Source organism: Mugil cephalus, chromosome 11, assembly GCF_022458985.1.
Source record: "Mugil cephalus isolate CIBA_MC_2020 chromosome 11, CIBA_Mcephalus_1.1, whole genome shotgun sequence".
Lineage (NCBI taxonomy): Eukaryota > Metazoa > Chordata > Actinopteri > Mugiliformes > Mugilidae > Mugil > Mugil cephalus.
In genome coordinates this window covers 22599229-22616551 of record NC_061780.1, presented here as the reverse complement: position 1 = coordinate 22616551, position 17323 = coordinate 22599229, and the positions used below count along the sequence as shown (strand labels likewise).

At 39.8% G+C, this 17323-nt stretch overlaps 1 protein-coding gene across 3 annotated transcripts in view; it reads right to left on the bottom strand.

Annotated features, from left to right (window-relative positions):
- Nucleotides 1-3994: 3994 nt before the first annotated feature.
- The window catches only part of dyrk1b (dual-specificity tyrosine-(Y)-phosphorylation regulated kinase 1B), a 39724-nt gene continuing 26395 nt past the window's right edge, over nucleotides 3995-17323 (bottom strand). For all 3 annotated transcript variants that reach the window (XM_047598371.1, XM_047598368.1, XM_047598369.1), the window contains 12 exons: nucleotides 14710-14885; nucleotides 11781-11900; nucleotides 11019-11207; nucleotides 9979-10126; nucleotides 9693-9842; nucleotides 9168-9304; nucleotides 8871-9017; nucleotides 8306-8446; nucleotides 7818-7938; nucleotides 7384-7566; nucleotides 6199-6302; nucleotides 3995-4859 (listed from right to left, as the gene is read on the bottom strand). In XM_047598371.1, coding sequence (XP_047454327.1) covers nucleotides 4338-4859; nucleotides 6199-6302; nucleotides 7384-7566; nucleotides 7818-7938; nucleotides 8306-8446; nucleotides 8871-9017; nucleotides 9168-9304; nucleotides 9693-9842; nucleotides 9979-10126; nucleotides 11019-11207; nucleotides 11781-11900; nucleotides 14710-14778 — 2031 coding nt within the window. In that variant the 5' untranslated portion in view covers nucleotides 14779-14885 and the 3' untranslated portion in view covers nucleotides 3995-4337. The remainder of the gene's footprint in view (nucleotides 4860-6198; nucleotides 6303-7383; nucleotides 7567-7817; nucleotides 7939-8305; nucleotides 8447-8870; nucleotides 9018-9167; nucleotides 9305-9692; nucleotides 9843-9978; nucleotides 10127-11018; nucleotides 11208-11780; nucleotides 11901-14709; nucleotides 14886-17323) is intronic.

The window sequence follows — 17323 nt, the reverse complement described above, 5'->3', positions numbered from 1 at the left end:
TATTTATTTTCAGTTTTCAAGCCTGATGCCTGAGCGTTGATATTGAGTATCTTCCAATCTGATATTAAATAAACATAATGTCCTCCCCTTGAGATTCAGAGGTTTTCTCATCTTACTTGTATTCTCAAGTCAATTTAAAACAAAAAGCTCAAAAGCCGGAAAGACACAACTTCAGAAAAACCACTGGTTCTGTAGTTTCTTGAAGATGTTCAATCCAAGTAGCTTCTTCCAGTTTTAAAGGACTGGTGGAGGATTTAGGGTATAAACAGGAACATCTGTGGTTGTTACCCTTCATAAACTCTCATAACTAGTGTCCCTTACTCACCTATGATGAGGTTTGTCCTCATTCTCCAGTGTTATCGTGTCCTACCTGGTCTGGTCAGAAAATGTGATGGAATAACACTGTAATAATGGATAATACTGTTTTTTTGGTTTGTTCGTTTTTTCTACACAACATTATATATAAATACTATTATCATGAAAAACGTGGTAAAAAAAAATCCCAACAAAATGAAACAAGAATTTTTTTTTAGCCATTATTCAGATTTCTGTTCTGGAAATGTATGCAAATTAGCGCATATTTAAGTCTCCTCATTTCCACGTTTAACTATAAATTCACAGAAAACTGTATTTATGTAAATAATCAACTGGAGAAGTTTCATGGCGATATCTATTAGTTAAAAAATATATCCTATTTGCCTGTAGTGTCCTGCTTTAATTACAATATATATATAAAAAACACCAAATATCCCATGTGATTAATAAAATATCTGATCTAATCTGTGAATTTTTGTTTGTTTTTTCTTTTTTTCCCCCACTAGATGGGATGTGGACAACGATGTTTTAATTGAGTAATGTCAAACTAATCAAATAAATTTGAATGGATTTGCAAAGTGTGAAAATTACATGTAATAATCATTTTTCAATAAAATCTTGGACCTCTTCCTAAATTGTCCAGTTGTCAAATTTGCGGATGTAACGCAACACTGAGAACCACAAGTAAACAGCAGGGGGCAGCAACGTGCACAAATTGCACTTTTTTTTTTCTTAAAAGATGGATAGAGACCACAAGTTCATATCTGCCCCTCACATGTAATCGAGGGAAGAGGCACACATTATCTAGGAGTTCACAATTTGTTCACAACCTGTAGATTTGTGTATTTCAAACTCTTTAGAGACGGTTTTGTGACATTTTCCAGCCTGGTGATCGACAAAACCTCATTTTCTGAGGTCCGTTTGGAGACGGACTCTGTGAAACAGACTCCACCTGGAAATGAACTAGTCCAGATGTGTAATATTGGTTCAATTTCCCCAAATAAACAACGTTAAAAAAATAATACTTCAGTTTCATTTGTTGGATTGGATTCTCTTTGTCTTTGTTGCACTTTCAGGTCATTTTTAGGCAGAAATGAAAGAATATTCTGGGGGCTGCACACACTTTGAAGCTGTATGTTGTGTTCTTCAGCACAGAAATCATCCCCAGATCCTCCACCACCGTCGTCTTCAGTGGATTTCCAGACGTTACGCATTACACATCACCTGTACGATGCAACTCTGACGTAGTAACACTGCAGCAGGAATAAAGCAACTGCATAATAACAAGTCACACATTAGGGCACAGGTCTGCAACAGGGGGGGTCCGCGGAGCTACTGCAGCCCCCACAAGTTTAAATGTCTTTAAATGCACATTAACATGAATGCAACATATTCTAGTAAAGGAATAAATGGAGGTAGAAGACATTACCAGCACTCTACTATTGCACGTTTCAAATAAGAATAAAATAAAAAAAAGAATATTTGAACCTGTGTGTTATTTAAATAGCTTAATACTGAATGCAAAATAAAAATAATAATGCATATTTATAAACAGCGCTGGGCTATAGAACACATGTAGAAGCTGGATGGGCCTGAAATCCGTCGACGACCTTCTGCATGTGTGAATTTTAAAACCACAGTATCACTCGAAAAGTGTAAAACAAAGAAAGTCTCTGTGTCTGGATCTGATGTAGAGGACGATTTGTCACGATCCACAACGAGCCACCTCCTCGATACTGTGACTAACACACCTACGTGAGGTCTTTTTATAATCTTTACCGAGAAGATTCGTCGCCTTCTTCTTCTTCTTCTTCTTCCCAGTTATTGCACATGTTCAGTGGAGCCCAGACAGTTCATCATGTAGCAGGATCGATGCAGAAAATAAAAGCATTATTCTGCATTTTGATTTGGGAAATGGCAGAAATGCAATTTATAGGAAGCTGTGACTCGAGTTCCTCCACATTCATCACGATTCATCCTCCTCCTTCGCACGTGAGAGCTGCATTTATTTATTTATTTATTTCTTTATTTATTATTACGTAACCGACGGTAACCCTACAGACGCCAAGAAGCAGTTTCCCCCCCCCCCCCCCCCCCCCCCGGGGGATGAGATGAGCCTCCTCCTCCTCAAAAAGCCACGACATCACGGATCAAATTAGTCGGAAGAAAAGCGGAGATCTGTTTTTTGTTTGACTTTGGTGTGCAAAAGTATACTCTTTATTCTTATTATATATCCAACTTTATTTTTGCCCCAACCCTTTCCCCCCTTTTCCACCCAGACCCCACAACCGGTGGCATTCCCATGACACCAGTTACTGTCACTGTTACAATAGCCAATCAGAGTTCACCTGCAGAAAGAAGGCAACCAAACAAAGAAGAGCAGAAAAAAGGGTTACTTTCAGTTTGTTTGTTTTTTTTTTTTGTTTTTTTTTTTGTGTGGTTTTCTTTTTTGTTAAATAGTAATAAATACATTGAGATGCAGTGGTTCTTACGTTATCCTTTTTCTTAAGCAGAAGAGTTAAAAAGTTTTTTTTTTTTTTTTTTTTTAAAGGTTTTTTTTTTTTGTTTGTTTTTTAAATTTCTGTTTTTTCTATTTCTTTATTGATCTCTGTTGAATCTTTAGCAGCAATCCGGACCAGTTGTCATGGTGATTAGCAGCACAGAGAGGAGGAGCCGTCTGGAGGAGAAGCACAAGAGGAGAAGGAGAGGAAGAAGAGAGCAAGGGGGGAGGAGGGAGGGGAGGTTGATGGGGTGAAGGTGGGGAGGAGGAGGAGGAGGGAGGAGGGGAGGGAGGGTGGTAGGAAAACAACTAAGAGAGTCAGCAAGGCATCAGTGTCCTGTCACTTTCTTCTCCCTCCATCTCGTTTTCTTGCTCCATAACTGCCGGCGCCGGGAGGAGAGCGACAGAGAGGAGGACGCAAAAGTCAAACAAATTTAAAAAAAAAAACAAAAAAATAAACAAAAAACAAAACAAAATAAAAAGTAAACTTAACAGGAGACAGGAGAGAGAATCCATGGAGTCCTGAATCACACATATATACTGTATATGTCGGCGTTTCCTCCCTTTTTTTCCAAACCAGCGTCACGCACACGTCTACGTCACCGTCTTTGTGAGGACGTCCCACCTCTGGACCCGTCACCATAATCTGAACCGTCCACGACCCCAAATCACCGGGAAGTCGAACCCCAGTCCTCACAAAGACTAGTGTGCAATTACACACACGTACACTTACAGTATGTGTAATTGCATATATATATATATATATATCATAAATATATATATATGTGTGTGTGTGTGTGTGTGTGTGTGTGTGTGTGTGTCTGTGTAAGACTGCTTTAAATATGAAATGTCGTAACAACAAAACCACCCAGTGTGAACATGAACATGTGCTCTCCTTCCACTTACTGCCACTGCACGGGAGTAAAATGAAACGTGATAATAATAATAATAATAATAATAAAAAAAATTAAATTAAATAAAAAAAAAAAAAAAATGTCTTCTCTCTCTTTCCTCTTCATCCTCCTCCTCCTCCTCCTCCTCCTCCTCTCCAGACTTTAAAAAAAAAAAAAAAAAAAAAACGACAACCAAACAGAACACACACGCAAATTCCTCAAAAAGAAAAAAAAAATATAATAAAATAAAATAAAAATAAAAATAAAAATAAAAATAACCCCGAGAAAAAATAAAATAGAATTAATCAACAATAATGTTAATAAAAACAATCTCGTCACAATCATTCCAATTACAGTCGCAACGAGGACAACAAACTAAATGGATAAATGGCGAGTTTTTTTTTTTTTTCTTCTTCTTCGCAGTATCCTCCTCCTTCCTCCTCCTCCTCCTCCTCTCATGCAGTACGAACCGTCGACTTGAGCACAAAGTTCACCTCTTTGTCTCTGGACTCTTGTCTGTGTGTGTCTGTGTATGTGTGTGTGTCTGTGTCTGTGTCTGTGTATGTGTGTGTGTAGTTGTTGTAGTTGCAGTTAAAATTGTATGGCTTTAGGGCATGTTTCAGGTTTTATCAAGAATTGGCCGGCCCCTCGTCTGAGTCTGGCCTCCCTCTGCCCCCCGCAGCGGGGTTATTGTTGTTGGAGGCGGGGTAGTAGTCCTCAGGGGGTGGGGCTTGTTGCCCTGGGGCGCTGGGGGCTGTCCGAGTCCGGAAGGCAGACAGTCCAAGTGGCAGAGCGAGGGGCAGAGATGCAGAGCCAAACTGAGAGGCCTCCATGGAAGACACCGCCCCCAAGTGGTGCAGTCCTAGGGACACACCCACATCCATGCTGTCACTCATCTGGGGTGAGGATTCCTGCTGCCCCCCCCCCCCACCTCCGCCGATGCCCGTCTGTCCCGCCTGCCTCAGGCCGCGACCACCGTTCCCGTGGTGTGAGTAAGTTGGGTGGGGGTGATGGGGTGGGTCCAAGAAGTGGCGCTGGTGTGGTTGGGAGGCAGCAGGCTTGTGGAGCAGCAACTGGGTGTATGCTGGGTCCTGACCCCCACCTCCACCATCACTGCCTGGCCACATCCTCATCTGCTGCTGGGAGGGAGCCTGGGGAGGGGGGGAGAGTGTGGGGGAGATAATCAAAGGGTGAGGTGGGACGAGTGTGAATTTTAGCTTATAATGAATGAGGAAAAAATTAAAAAATTGTTGCGCTCGGACTACAGTTATTACGGTAATCGGTCGCTCTGCTACTGACATCACAGACGTGGCTGTTTAAATATGTTTAAAAAAAGAATAAATATGTTTCTTCATTTCCTCTTGACAACATTTAATTCTTACCGTTCATACCGTGATACCGTCAGAACAGAAAAACACTGAGATACAGGATTCAACCAACATATTTGTTCAAAACAAAACAAAACAAAAAATAAAAATCAGGCGAATCCAACAAATTCTTATTTTTAACTGTGTGTCACTCAGAGTGATTCTGACTTTTGTGATAGAAACTTCTTGGCTCTTGTCTTTGAAATGTTTCAAAATAGATAAAGATCATGCATTTATTATTATTATTATTATTATTTTGCAAAAAGACTGGCATGATAAATATCATTTTGCAAAACAATCTCAAATAGTTTAAGAAAAAAAAAAGAAAATGTATTTTTGGCAAATTGCTGCCATCTGCTGGTTTGTCCCGGGAACTAGTGGAAAAACTGGGTGTAGCAGTTACTTCAATTAACACGATGCAGTTAAAGACTTCTATCCATATTGTGCAAAGATTAATCCCATAGGCCAGATGTTTGACACCTCTGGTTCACTCTGCACCAGAGACAAGTTCCAAAATAAGACAATAGGAGAAATCGTTGGATGCTCGATGCTCTTCCACGTCGCTGGTTTGTTAACCTGAACTCTTAGTTAAACTTACATCACTTTATTCAGTGTTTTTACTTATTTATTTATTTACTTTAAAGAAAATCAGTAACACAGTTTGTTGTTAAGACGAAGTCTTATTGAGGTCAGATTTATCTCCGGGTGAAAACCGGCTGTAAAATGTTATTGTAATTAAGGGCGAAACGATTTTCAATTTATTATTAAATCCCAACATTTATTGAGATTTTATGTATTTATATCCTAACTCAGACTTTCTACAAAGCAGACTGAGTTTTCCAGAGAATAGTTATTTTCTCTTTTGAATTATGAATGAAACATTTGAACATTATTTATCTAACATGTTTGAAAAGAAGTAGGAAGAAGCCTTATTTATTTAATCCTACCCCTTAATAAAGTTTAATAAATATAATGAATATTTGGGGCGTTAGCGTTTTTCATCACTGGACGATGACGTGAACGGTCGGTTCGGTTCCCCGTTGGTTTTTGTTTGCAGACCGGATGAGATTTAATCCAGAACCAGGATGTTTGTAAAGCTCGATGCGTCGGTGTCGGTGTTTACCTGAGGGCTGGTCATCTCATAGTCTGAATGTGTAACAGCTGAGTTGTAGTAGCGGTTACTGTAGCGGTAGTTGCGGTTATCATTGGAAGAACCACTTGAGCCACCTGGAAGACAAAAATAAAAATAATCACGCTACCTGACAATGAATTGACATATTTTATGGAAACAAACTGTTGAGTAAAAAAAATAAATGTCTAGAATAAAATGTATATGAAATATTAAATAATTCTGTATCTAATGTATGTTTCTATTTTTCTCTCTCTTGTTGTTGTTGATACTAATTTCTATACATTTCTTGTTTCATGTTAACCTCTTGAGACCCGGCGTCCTCATATGGGGACATTTAAGTTTGTGGCAGCTTCTTATTCTGCTTCATTCATAACTAATTAGTAGGTACAAATCTGAGGACTTCAGTGTTTGCTATTCTTTCTTAGCGCAGCCATGTTCTGTATTAAAAGAAATAGTTTTATAATTTGTTACACACTGGTGACTTTACTGTAACATACACTGAAATAATCCCCGTGTCCACATATGAGGACATATATTTTTTGTACTTCTTATATCCTATGAATCCCACATTAAAGGGAAATTAAAAATGCATACCAAACAAAAGGTCAGGTCTCAGGAGGATAACTTTACATTTACATGACTATGTTCATTAATATGTGTCGTCCCAATAAAGAAATAAAGAAATGAATCATCTTCAGGCTCTTTTAAATTACTGCAGGACCCAGACGCAGTAATCTCAGCACTAAGTCTACGCCAGTGTGAGTCATTTATACTTCGCTCGCTCTGTAACAACGCCCCCCAAACACTAGATGGCGCTGTGTCTTTTTTTTTTTGTTTGTTTCTACTTCCTGCTTCACTTTCCACTTCAAAAATTCACTCCATTCAAAAAAAAAAAAACATCTGCATATCCCAAACCTCCTCAGTTAAACTTTCCGATTCTTTATTGACCCAAAACGATTTGAAATTTGAAAATTTGCCGAGACGGAGAAGCAGCTGGAAACACTAAAGCAGAAACACGCTACGAACCAAGCGGACCAATCGCAGCTCCCTGTGATGTGCATTCACTTTCATGCACATCAATCGGATAAATTAATAATTTTAAAAGTCTAAAGAAGCTGTTTTTACTTTTTAAAGGAATAGTGACTTTATAAATTCCACAGGCTTCGTCTACTTTACCAGAGCTAGAAACAGAGCTAGTAGTGGAGGTTGAATGGGAGTGGTCCATTGCAGGAGAGGTGGATGTAGATGAACTGGTGTTGGTTCCTTCATCTGTCGTCTTCTTAAAGAAGTTGTGCTGCAGGGCGTAGAATGGCGTGATGCGGCTCTTCGGGTCGTAGTCCAGCATGCGTAGGATCAGGTCTGGAAGGGGGGGGGGCGAGCGCCACCATGAGGACGACGAGGACGTCACACAGAGAGAAAGAGAGAGAGACAAGGCTCCGGTCTGAGCATTATTTTTGTAGTTGCGTCTCACCTCAAGTAGGTGGCACTATTGACCACCTCCATGTGACTAAAGAGGCACTTTCACGTCACACTCTCCTTATAATAACCTCATTATCTGACTCAATGTCACAATGAATCCGATTGGTTTAACTCAAAAAGTCGTGGTTTACCTTTAAATTTCAGGTAATCACAGGGGGCATGTCCTGGCTCTCCTGCCCTCCTGCCCCCGGGGCCCCCAGTCTCTACACCCAAAATCTCATGAAGACGCCGTGTGGCTGGGGGCTTGTACTCCTACAAAAAATAAATAAATAAATAAAAATACACAAATTAATACAAATTCAGTTACAGAATCATTTCCGTAAACACATCCTTGCTTTACCTGCATTGTTTGTGTAAATTGCTGCTGCTTTTTTATTGTTGCTTTTTACACTTTTTAATCTATAATGATAATATCTTCTATTGTATTTCACTTTTAAGATGCTCTTTATCACCCGGCCTCGGACTACAGCTGGAAATTAGCTCCATTAGCTAAAGCTGCCATGTTTACTGACACTTTGTACAGTTGAATAGGGGCACAATTACCTAATATTTAGGGATTAGGTTTGTCCCAATCAAGTTTAAAGGAAAACGTTTAATAAAAACAAAAACTGAAATTTACCTTCTTGACATCCTTGTTCTTCTTCACTGTCCATAGACCGTCTGACAGCTTGTCAAAATACTTCCTGGCTTTAGGAGCTGCATCCAGCATGTGGCTGGGTGGAACCCCCAGAACCTCCACAATCTTATTCATCTGGTCAACCTACACACACACACACACACACACAAAAACAGCAGAGACAAACATGAGGATTAAATTGGCAACACTACACGACTGTGGTCAATTATATAATGAATGTTGCTCCAAGAAGTGAATGCAACAGGCTGGAGGAGACAAACCGAACCACGGTGTCACAGTTCATTAGGTTCGTGTTGCAAATGAAAGGAATTCTGGATTCAAAGCCGTATACACCGATGTACAGGCATAACATTATGACCACCTTCCTAATATTGGCTATGGCCTCGTCTGTGCCTCCATGGACATGCAACAGGATGTTGTTAGTGGAGTCATTCTCTGTGGATCATCCCACAGATGCTTGTTCAGTTAGGATCTAGTGAACGTTGTATTATTACAAGATGCTTCTCCCGTCGGCGGTCATAATGTTGTGCAATTGTCCAATGTTTACCTCATTGGAGCCGCTGAAGAGGGGCTCTCCCGTGTGCATCTCCACTAGGATGCATCCCAGAGACCACATGTCGATAGCCAGGTCATATGGCATCCCCAGCAGAACCTCAGGAGAGCGGTAGAACCTGCTCTGGATGTACTGGTAGATCTGAGGAGATGAGATTATGTTTGTTACATTTAACCGTACGTCACATGTGCAGAAGAGAATCTACAGCGCACTTAGTTTAAATTAAGACTTAAGACTTCTGGACAATTAGCTCATATATGTGTGTATATGTATATATGTGTGTGTGCTCACCCTCTGTCCAAGCTGACAGGAGGATCCAAAGTCAACTATTTTGATGGCAGATCTCTTGGGGTTACATAGCAAGATGTTCTCTGGTTTCAGGTCGCAGTGGATGATTGACAGCTCTGGAGTTGCCAGGAATAATAATGCTGTAAAAAAACAAAACAAAAACAACAACACTTTAATTTTCATGCGGAGAAACACACTGATAAAGTATTTGCACCGAGTAGGAGCGACCCTACAGGTTCGGGCAAAGACGGGACGGACTCCCGTGATAGAGAGAGAACAACACGAAGGAAGGAGGGAACATGAGAAGCTCCAGAAATACCACGAGCTGAGAGAGGAACTAGAAAGGATGTGGAAGGCAACAGGGGTCCCTGAGGTGCTGGGAGGGAAAAATTAGAACTGGTGTCTGCAGCATATACCAGGAACAACATCTGAGATCTGCAAATACTAGGAACCGTTAGAGCTCGGTTTATACTGGGTGTAAAGGTAAAGGGGGGAGGAGGAGGGGGGAGGAGGAGGGGGGACACTCACCTGTACAGAGCTGCTGTGCAAATTTCCTGGTGAGGTTGAGGGAGACTCCTCTGAAGTTGGTGTTCCTCAGCAGATCGTACAGGTTGTAGCTCAACAACTCAAACACCAAACAGAGATGGTTCCTAAACATAAAGTGACGCTTCAGGTGGACTGGACGGAGACGGAGACGGAGACGGAGACAGGGGGGGGAGACAAGAAGAGAGGTTAAGGAACGAGATTTAAAGAAAGCAGCAGAGACACGTGTGACGGTTGTGTGTGTGTTTGTTTGTGTGTGTGTGTGTCTTACCTATGTAATATTTCATCTCAGTGTCATGTTTGTTCATGAGCTCCAGCAGGCGTAGTTCAATCTGTGCCTGGTTTAAAAATGCCTTTTTGTTCTTAATGATCTTAATGGCGACCCACTCCTGCTCGTGGTGGTCGTAGGCCTTCACCACCTGAGAACAGACGTCAGGACCAAGTTATTACCACGACTTAAACGTTTTCACTAAACATGTACTGATTATAAGATGGAAATGTTCACAGCAGCTATAACGTTTAGATCCAGAATAAAACAAACAGAGCTAAATATGGTAGAAAGACAATTTTTACAGACTAAGGAAGTATTTTTTTTTAATTGTGAAATGAGATAATGTGATATGAACAAGTGGAGACAAAATGTGTGTTTGTATTATATGGCAACATAAGCGGTGGAATTAACAATTACATTATTACAAAGCTAATTATGATAAGAGTGATCGTAGTGATAGTTATAACTGTTATAACTAAATAATAATAATAGTTACAAAACATATGTGCATTGTCTCACATATATGCTATTTCTTTTGTTAATGCACTGTATTCGATGTCTCCAGTTGCCTTTTAAAATCTGAAATCACGAGGAAAACTAGCCTCTTGGCTAATTCTGGCTCATTTATGACTTATTGTACCTACAATTTATTATTTATTAATGTGCATTTCCCCTGACAAATAAAACAATAAAGTAATTAATATTATTAAAAAGGAAATGTACTAACAAATGTTAAACAAATATGTTTATCAATTAAATTATTACTTAATAGAATAAAAATAACATTTAAAAACAATACTATTGATAAATATAAATCGGAATTATAAACAGTAGTTTTCTCATAAACTGTTTAACATTTGTTCTGTCTAAACTTTAAAATGAGCAAATGCATCGTTTTAATTTAAAACGGGGTAAAGAAAATAAGGTGAAGCTTTTGTTTTGTTTTTTAAATTACGCTTTAACAGAAAAAGGAAGATGCATACATATGTAATGTCGTTTATTGATGCGTTTATTAATTGTTAGTTCTGTGTGGGCCTGACCTGTCCGAAGGAGCCCTTTCCGATCAATGAGTCTATCTCATAGCGGTCCAGCCACTTCTCTCCATTTTTGACAATGTAGTCGTAGTTGTCGTCATCGTAACCATCGTTATAGACTTTTCTCTCCTTCTTCGTGCTGCTGTCCTCAGGAGGGACCTGCTGGGCCCGCCGCTTCTTCTTAGTATAGTACACCTGTAGGTGGAACGAATAAATAAATAAATAAATAAATAATGACACTACATACATGAAGGGTTACGACCGGGCACTTAATCAGATAAGGATTCAATCTGTAAACGGATTCAAGAGAATCTGATAAACTGGATTCAATTAAAACACAAATTACAATGCAAAGGTACAACAAATGCTAAATAATTTGTCAAATTATCTGAGTTCAGGCCCATAATAACCCATAAATTCTACCCCACCTTAAGAAAAATAAGTGAAAGTTTGACACATTGCTGCCATCTGCTGTTTAGTCCTGGGTCTCAAATTCCACTTGAAGTCTTTTCAAAATCACGGGTCAGATTAGACCCCGGGGCCGTATGTTTGACGCCCCTGTCTTAACTAAACACCCTTTATTTAACAGCTAAGATTTAGTGACTTGTGTCCCTGATGAAGTGGAAACGTGCACTCGCTGCTTTGTTTCCGGTTACAGCCCGTTGACCCGGTTGCGTCATGAAGTCGTCACAATGTAAATAAGTGAACCCGGGACGGTGGCGCGAGTGTGGACGGTGTGGACGGTGTGGACCGTCCCATGTGTCCTACCTCATTGATGTGCTTGTAAGTTTTGATGAGGTCAACAGAGAGTTTCCTCAATGGGGCGCTGGCAGGGTCTCTGAAACTAGGGGGGATCCTCCGCTGGAGTATGGTCATATCAGTCAGCACCTGTGGAGACGGAGCAGCAGCACTTTACACACTCGTCTCAGGGATGAATCGGCAAACGACAAAGTACAACACATTCGGATTATTAAATTAACACTATTAAGTCTGCTTTCATGCAAGAAGAAAAAATAAAAAGTGTAAAGTTGAACAAAAAAAAATACTTCAGTTGTTTGTGCATCAGAGCTACTACAATATTTTACAGTGTTTATTTATTATATACAAAAAAACATAAAAAACAAATACGCATAATAAATTTGAAAGAAAATAGAAAAAATAACAGTAACAGGAAAACAGTTTCTTTCTTAATATGATAAATTGTGACTCATGATAATAATATGTAACCACTGCTTCTCTTTTTTTGTGGGGGAGTAATGTTCAGGTTTATATATGTGTAGTTTTGATCTAATCCTCTGTAAACTTTTTATTTAAATGAATAAGTAAATCGTTGAATATATCAGTCAAGCTAGTTAATTTGAGGAATTGTTCGATTAAAAATTTAAACAGTTTAATATGGACTGGATGATGCGTTCACGAAAACTCAGAAAATCTGTATTGCAACTAGGAAGTTTCACACTTCCGACATCATAGCGTTTACGTTACAGGTTAACTCAGAGTAGAAAAAATACTGTCACCGTTTGCTGAACATTAAAATATGTGCAGCTATTTACTTTTAATTTGGAAGCAGAAATTTCCAAGTTTGATAAATCGGAGTTCAATTTTTCCCAAGTTGACTTGAATGCAGCTGCAGCTGGATCTCAACCCAGTTTCCCATGACACACGCCCACCTTACTTCTGATTGGCTAGTGATGTCAGTTTGGAGGGAAAGTTGCTTTACTCTCATTCCACTGGAACTAAATTGACAATTGACAACATCCTGCACCATTTTTTTTTATTTTTTATCGCGGAATATTTTCAGTCCTGTTGCTTAAATTATAAAATGTAGTTTGTGCAATATTTCTTTGTCTGTCTGCCAACGTTCACAGTTATCCAGATCATGGTATCCCCAAAAACGAAGCTAAAGCAAAGGCAACTTGGGGTTTTCTTGAAGACGTTTCACCCGTGTAGCTTCTTCAGGTCTAAATTACTGGTGGGGAGTTCAACTTTTTAAATTCTTCTTCAAAGCCAAGGTAACATTTCCTCGCTACATGAACTTCGACAACCTTGTTGGTGCACACGTGGCCTAGGAGAATACAAGTAGGATGAGAAAAGCGTTTATAATATTTCCTCCAGGAGAGGAAATTTTGATCATCCAGTATCGGATTAGAACTCGAACTGGCCGATACCGAGTTTTAACATATCGCTGCTCTGGTGCCCTTCTCTTTATAGAACTGAGAAGTTGCAGGGACGTACTGCTTGTCCTCTGCATAGACGAGTGTTTCTGGGAGATGCTGCTCTTGTCTTGTCCGGTAAACGAGGCTCATCTTCAGGACGTTGCTTTCAATGAGTCCGTATTGGAACATCTTGTCCAAATATGTTCGAGAAGTTGAAACATCCCACAGTCAAAACCCGAAAATTAAAGCGGGTGATGTCACAGATGTTAAGGCCCATCTTGTTCAACATTAGCTTGTTGCAAACGTGGAAGAAGATGATTTTAGAGCAGTATGAAAGACGGAGATTCAGGGACGACATGTCTTTACCTCATTATCTGAAACAAAAGTATAACGTGTCCTCTTTTGTGAATAAGGTTCTCAGCCATCCAGGTCAGGGTATATCCAAAAAAAAAAAAAAATACTAAAGAAACTTGTAGAGTTTCTTGCAGATATTTCATACAAATATAAAATGAGAAATATGACCTATGTCCTTTAGAATGAAATGAATCCAATCACTGAAAACGTATTTAGGTGGATTTTCCTCATTTGTTTTTGTACATTTTTCTAAAAAGGTCCCGTTTGTAAAAAAAAAAAAACTCAGTTACGAGTCTCTGGCGAATAATAATTTGACCTTAAAGTTTCATTCATTAGAGGGAAAAAGACCCTAGTCACTAATAAAAAGTTAAACTCCCCACTAGTCTTTTTTTTAATTTATTTCACACGTGGCTAAAAAAAACAGCCTCAAATCGAAAACATAACAAAACAAACATCAGATCAAAAGCACATCTTGGTGAACCACCATGACTGAAAAGGAGCCGGAAGAAAAAAAACTCTCGTCCGTCTCTTAAAACATAAACACACAAACAGACGCTCTGTCAGTCAATCACCCGACAAAACAACACTCAATAACAAAAGGAATCATCTTTCACACGGTCATTTATGATCTATATAACATCCATCACTCATCAAGTTCACACAGTCTAAATATTCTCTTTTTATACTGAAATTATTTACACGACTCTTTCTGTAACGATCTCCACAATTTGGCATTTGAAACGCACATCTGTTTTAAAGTAGCCGTTGCAAGCTGATGTTTAAAATGAAACTTCCTTCTATTGTCCTGATTCTTCTGAACTAAAAACAAACAACTTCTGGAAACTTTCTGGTCAGCCTCTGTTTTCTGCTTCATACATGACAAATAACGGGTGTAACTCAACTAAATCTTTAAGTTTCATGAGTCCTGACTTGATAAACAGCGTGTTCTTGTGACCTCTTGATCGTTGTGCTTCCTTATATTGTTAAAAACTGACTTTATTTCACATTTTTCTCACTCACACACTCTCCAAACCTCTGCAAAGAACAGCTACTTTCCACATTTGTGACCGTTTTCAGAGGGTAAAACAAAGCAAATGTTGAGGAAAAAACGTAAACGTTACCCCCCTCGGGAAACACGTGAGCTATACACGAAACCAGTTACCTCCGGACGACTGCGCACACGTTACCTGCTGCTGCTCGGCCATGGAGTGGATGGAGCTGAAGGAGGGGTGTGTATGAGTGTGCTGGCTGGTCATGGCTGGCTCAGCGAGGGAGAAGCCCTGGGCAGTGGAGGAGGAGGAGGAGGAGGAGGAGGAGGAGAAGGAGGAGGAGGAGGTGGGCGGACATCCTGAGCTGCTTACACCTGAGGAGAGAGAACAGAGATTATCAGAGAGGGAAAAGCCCGACGTTTCCAAACAGGGAAAAAAAAACCTGATTAAGGAACGGGATCGATAAACAGCCATATGTGCACTTTACTATACTATAAACATCAATGCTTAGAAAAATCTTATCAATTATCAAATGCAGATCTGCACAGAAATATAGAACAAGACAGGAAGCACTAGATTTGTGAGACACATCTAAATAAATTTGAAAATCTTTGAAACTTTTGGCAGTTTCGGTAATTTGATGCTACAGGGTTTTAAAATAAAAAACTATAAAATAAAAGATTAGGCTTGAATCTCCAACTCTAATCTGATCGTTATATATATATATATATATAAAAAAAATGGCTCCCTATTTGAAATGTTTTCTTTGTGTTACGATAAAAATCAGTTAAAATCACAAATCCACGAGTTAATTTAATAGGAAATGGAAACAGATCGGCACAACATCACCATAAAATAACCACCGGATGACTGAACTAACAGCCAGCTGGCAACACATGATCTGGGCCTGGTTAGAGGAAATAACAGCCCCCCTCTCCCCGACAGAAGAGCTAATTTATTCCAGATGACAATGTAGATGTTAAAAAAAAAAAATGTTAAGTTGAATGCTGAATTGACACGAAGACGAAACGGTTTTTCAAACACAAATAAAAGGGGAAGGGGGCGATTTAACAATATGAGGTGATGCACATCTGGACAAAAACAATGAGCACACAAGAGAATTTTAGACCAGGCAGGTGTGAACTAAAGAAGAGTCACAGGAACTCACTCAGAAACTCATTTTGCAGAGTTGAGATATAAGTCACAGTAAACTTTTCTTGGCTTTTTTTCATTGTGTTGCGATAATCTGTGTTATAACATGTCGTCCTTTTGGTTGTTACCTCTGTCTTCCAACACTATAATAATAATGCACCTTTTCATGCTGCAAGCACAGTAATTTTGTCAAAGGTGTCAAACTTTTAGAGTACAGCAGGACGTAGACGCCGTAACCTACGCAACGTAGCCTCGTCAGACTGGCTGTAAAAACGCCTCCAACACACTAGTGGGCGCTGTGTCTTTTTTTGCCACTCGGGTTAATTTATCTACTTCCTGCTTCCCTTTCAAAGTTTAGCCTTCTCAATACTCTATCGATCCAAAACAATGAATTTAAAAACTGCGGAGATGGAGAAGCAACCGGAAATACTAAAGCGGAAACACGCTAACAACTAGCGGACCAATCACAGCTGTTGCGGTCTGCGTTGCTGCGTAGTTACATTTCTGGGGAGGTGGAGGTCAGCGACGGCATCAGGGTCTACGTAGGGGTCTGCGTTATCGCCGTAGCCTCTGCGTCAACTTAACACATTAGCATAAACGGCCTATTAAGAATAGCGGCTTAGATGACAAAAGAACTCGCTAAAATCCGACCAGTTAAGCTGTTACACAAGCACGAGGTTCGCATGGCGTTTCTCTTCACTAGCTTAAGGACAAACATCTTGTCAGGAGTTTATCCGTTAAATGGAAACTGAAAGAGTAGCTTCTCGTCACGCCGCTGACGTGAGCAGTTTATCAAATATCTGGAGCAGCCAATGGGCGATTCATGGCAGTGCTACAACATACACCAATATGTGATTGTGGTGCAGTCGTACAAGGAATCACTGTTCAAAAAACTGGTCATCGGTCTAACTTCTGACACAAAAAAAGTCAAAGGGAACTGAAGTAGGGACACGGCGACCCGTCGAACCGGCTTTTCAACATCATCAACAAGCAAACGCTCCTTTCAGACCTCAGTCTGCGGAGGCCAGCGTTATCGATTTTGTTGCGGTGAAAGTGGCGTCGGGGATTGTTGGTGGCAGCAAACTGGACGAAGTGGAGACAACGTCACCAGAGGAAGTGACCAAGAAGAGGATGAGGGGGGAACTGAAGACCAAGTCTTATTCAGAAAAGTGCCTTGACGCATTTAAAGACATATTTTTTTGCCAAAGGTCACCAGACTCCACCGTACAACAAGTATCTCAAAATATATCTGTGTTTGTGTTTTTACAAATATATATATATATATATATATATATATATATATATATATATAGATACAGCTAAGGATGTACCAGAAGATCAGTAACAGCCAAGGCTCATCTTTTGCACCTATTCTTTTACGTCCGCCACAAACCAAAACACAATCATCCTCTTCTTCCGTTTTAGTGGTGGTTGGGTAGCGTAAAAAAGCTGCCAAAAAACTAAACAGTATGAGAAGAGGAACCACAAAGTCACGTGGCTAAACGTGTCTGGAAAATGCAAGTCAGTCAGAAGTTAGTAAACTATGCAATGTGATAGCGGGAGAAGGTCACTGAATGCGAGCGAGTTGATTCGTTGGACGGACTGAAACAACAACAACAAACACAACAAGCAAAGAAACAAAACAAAAAGAAAGGGTCAT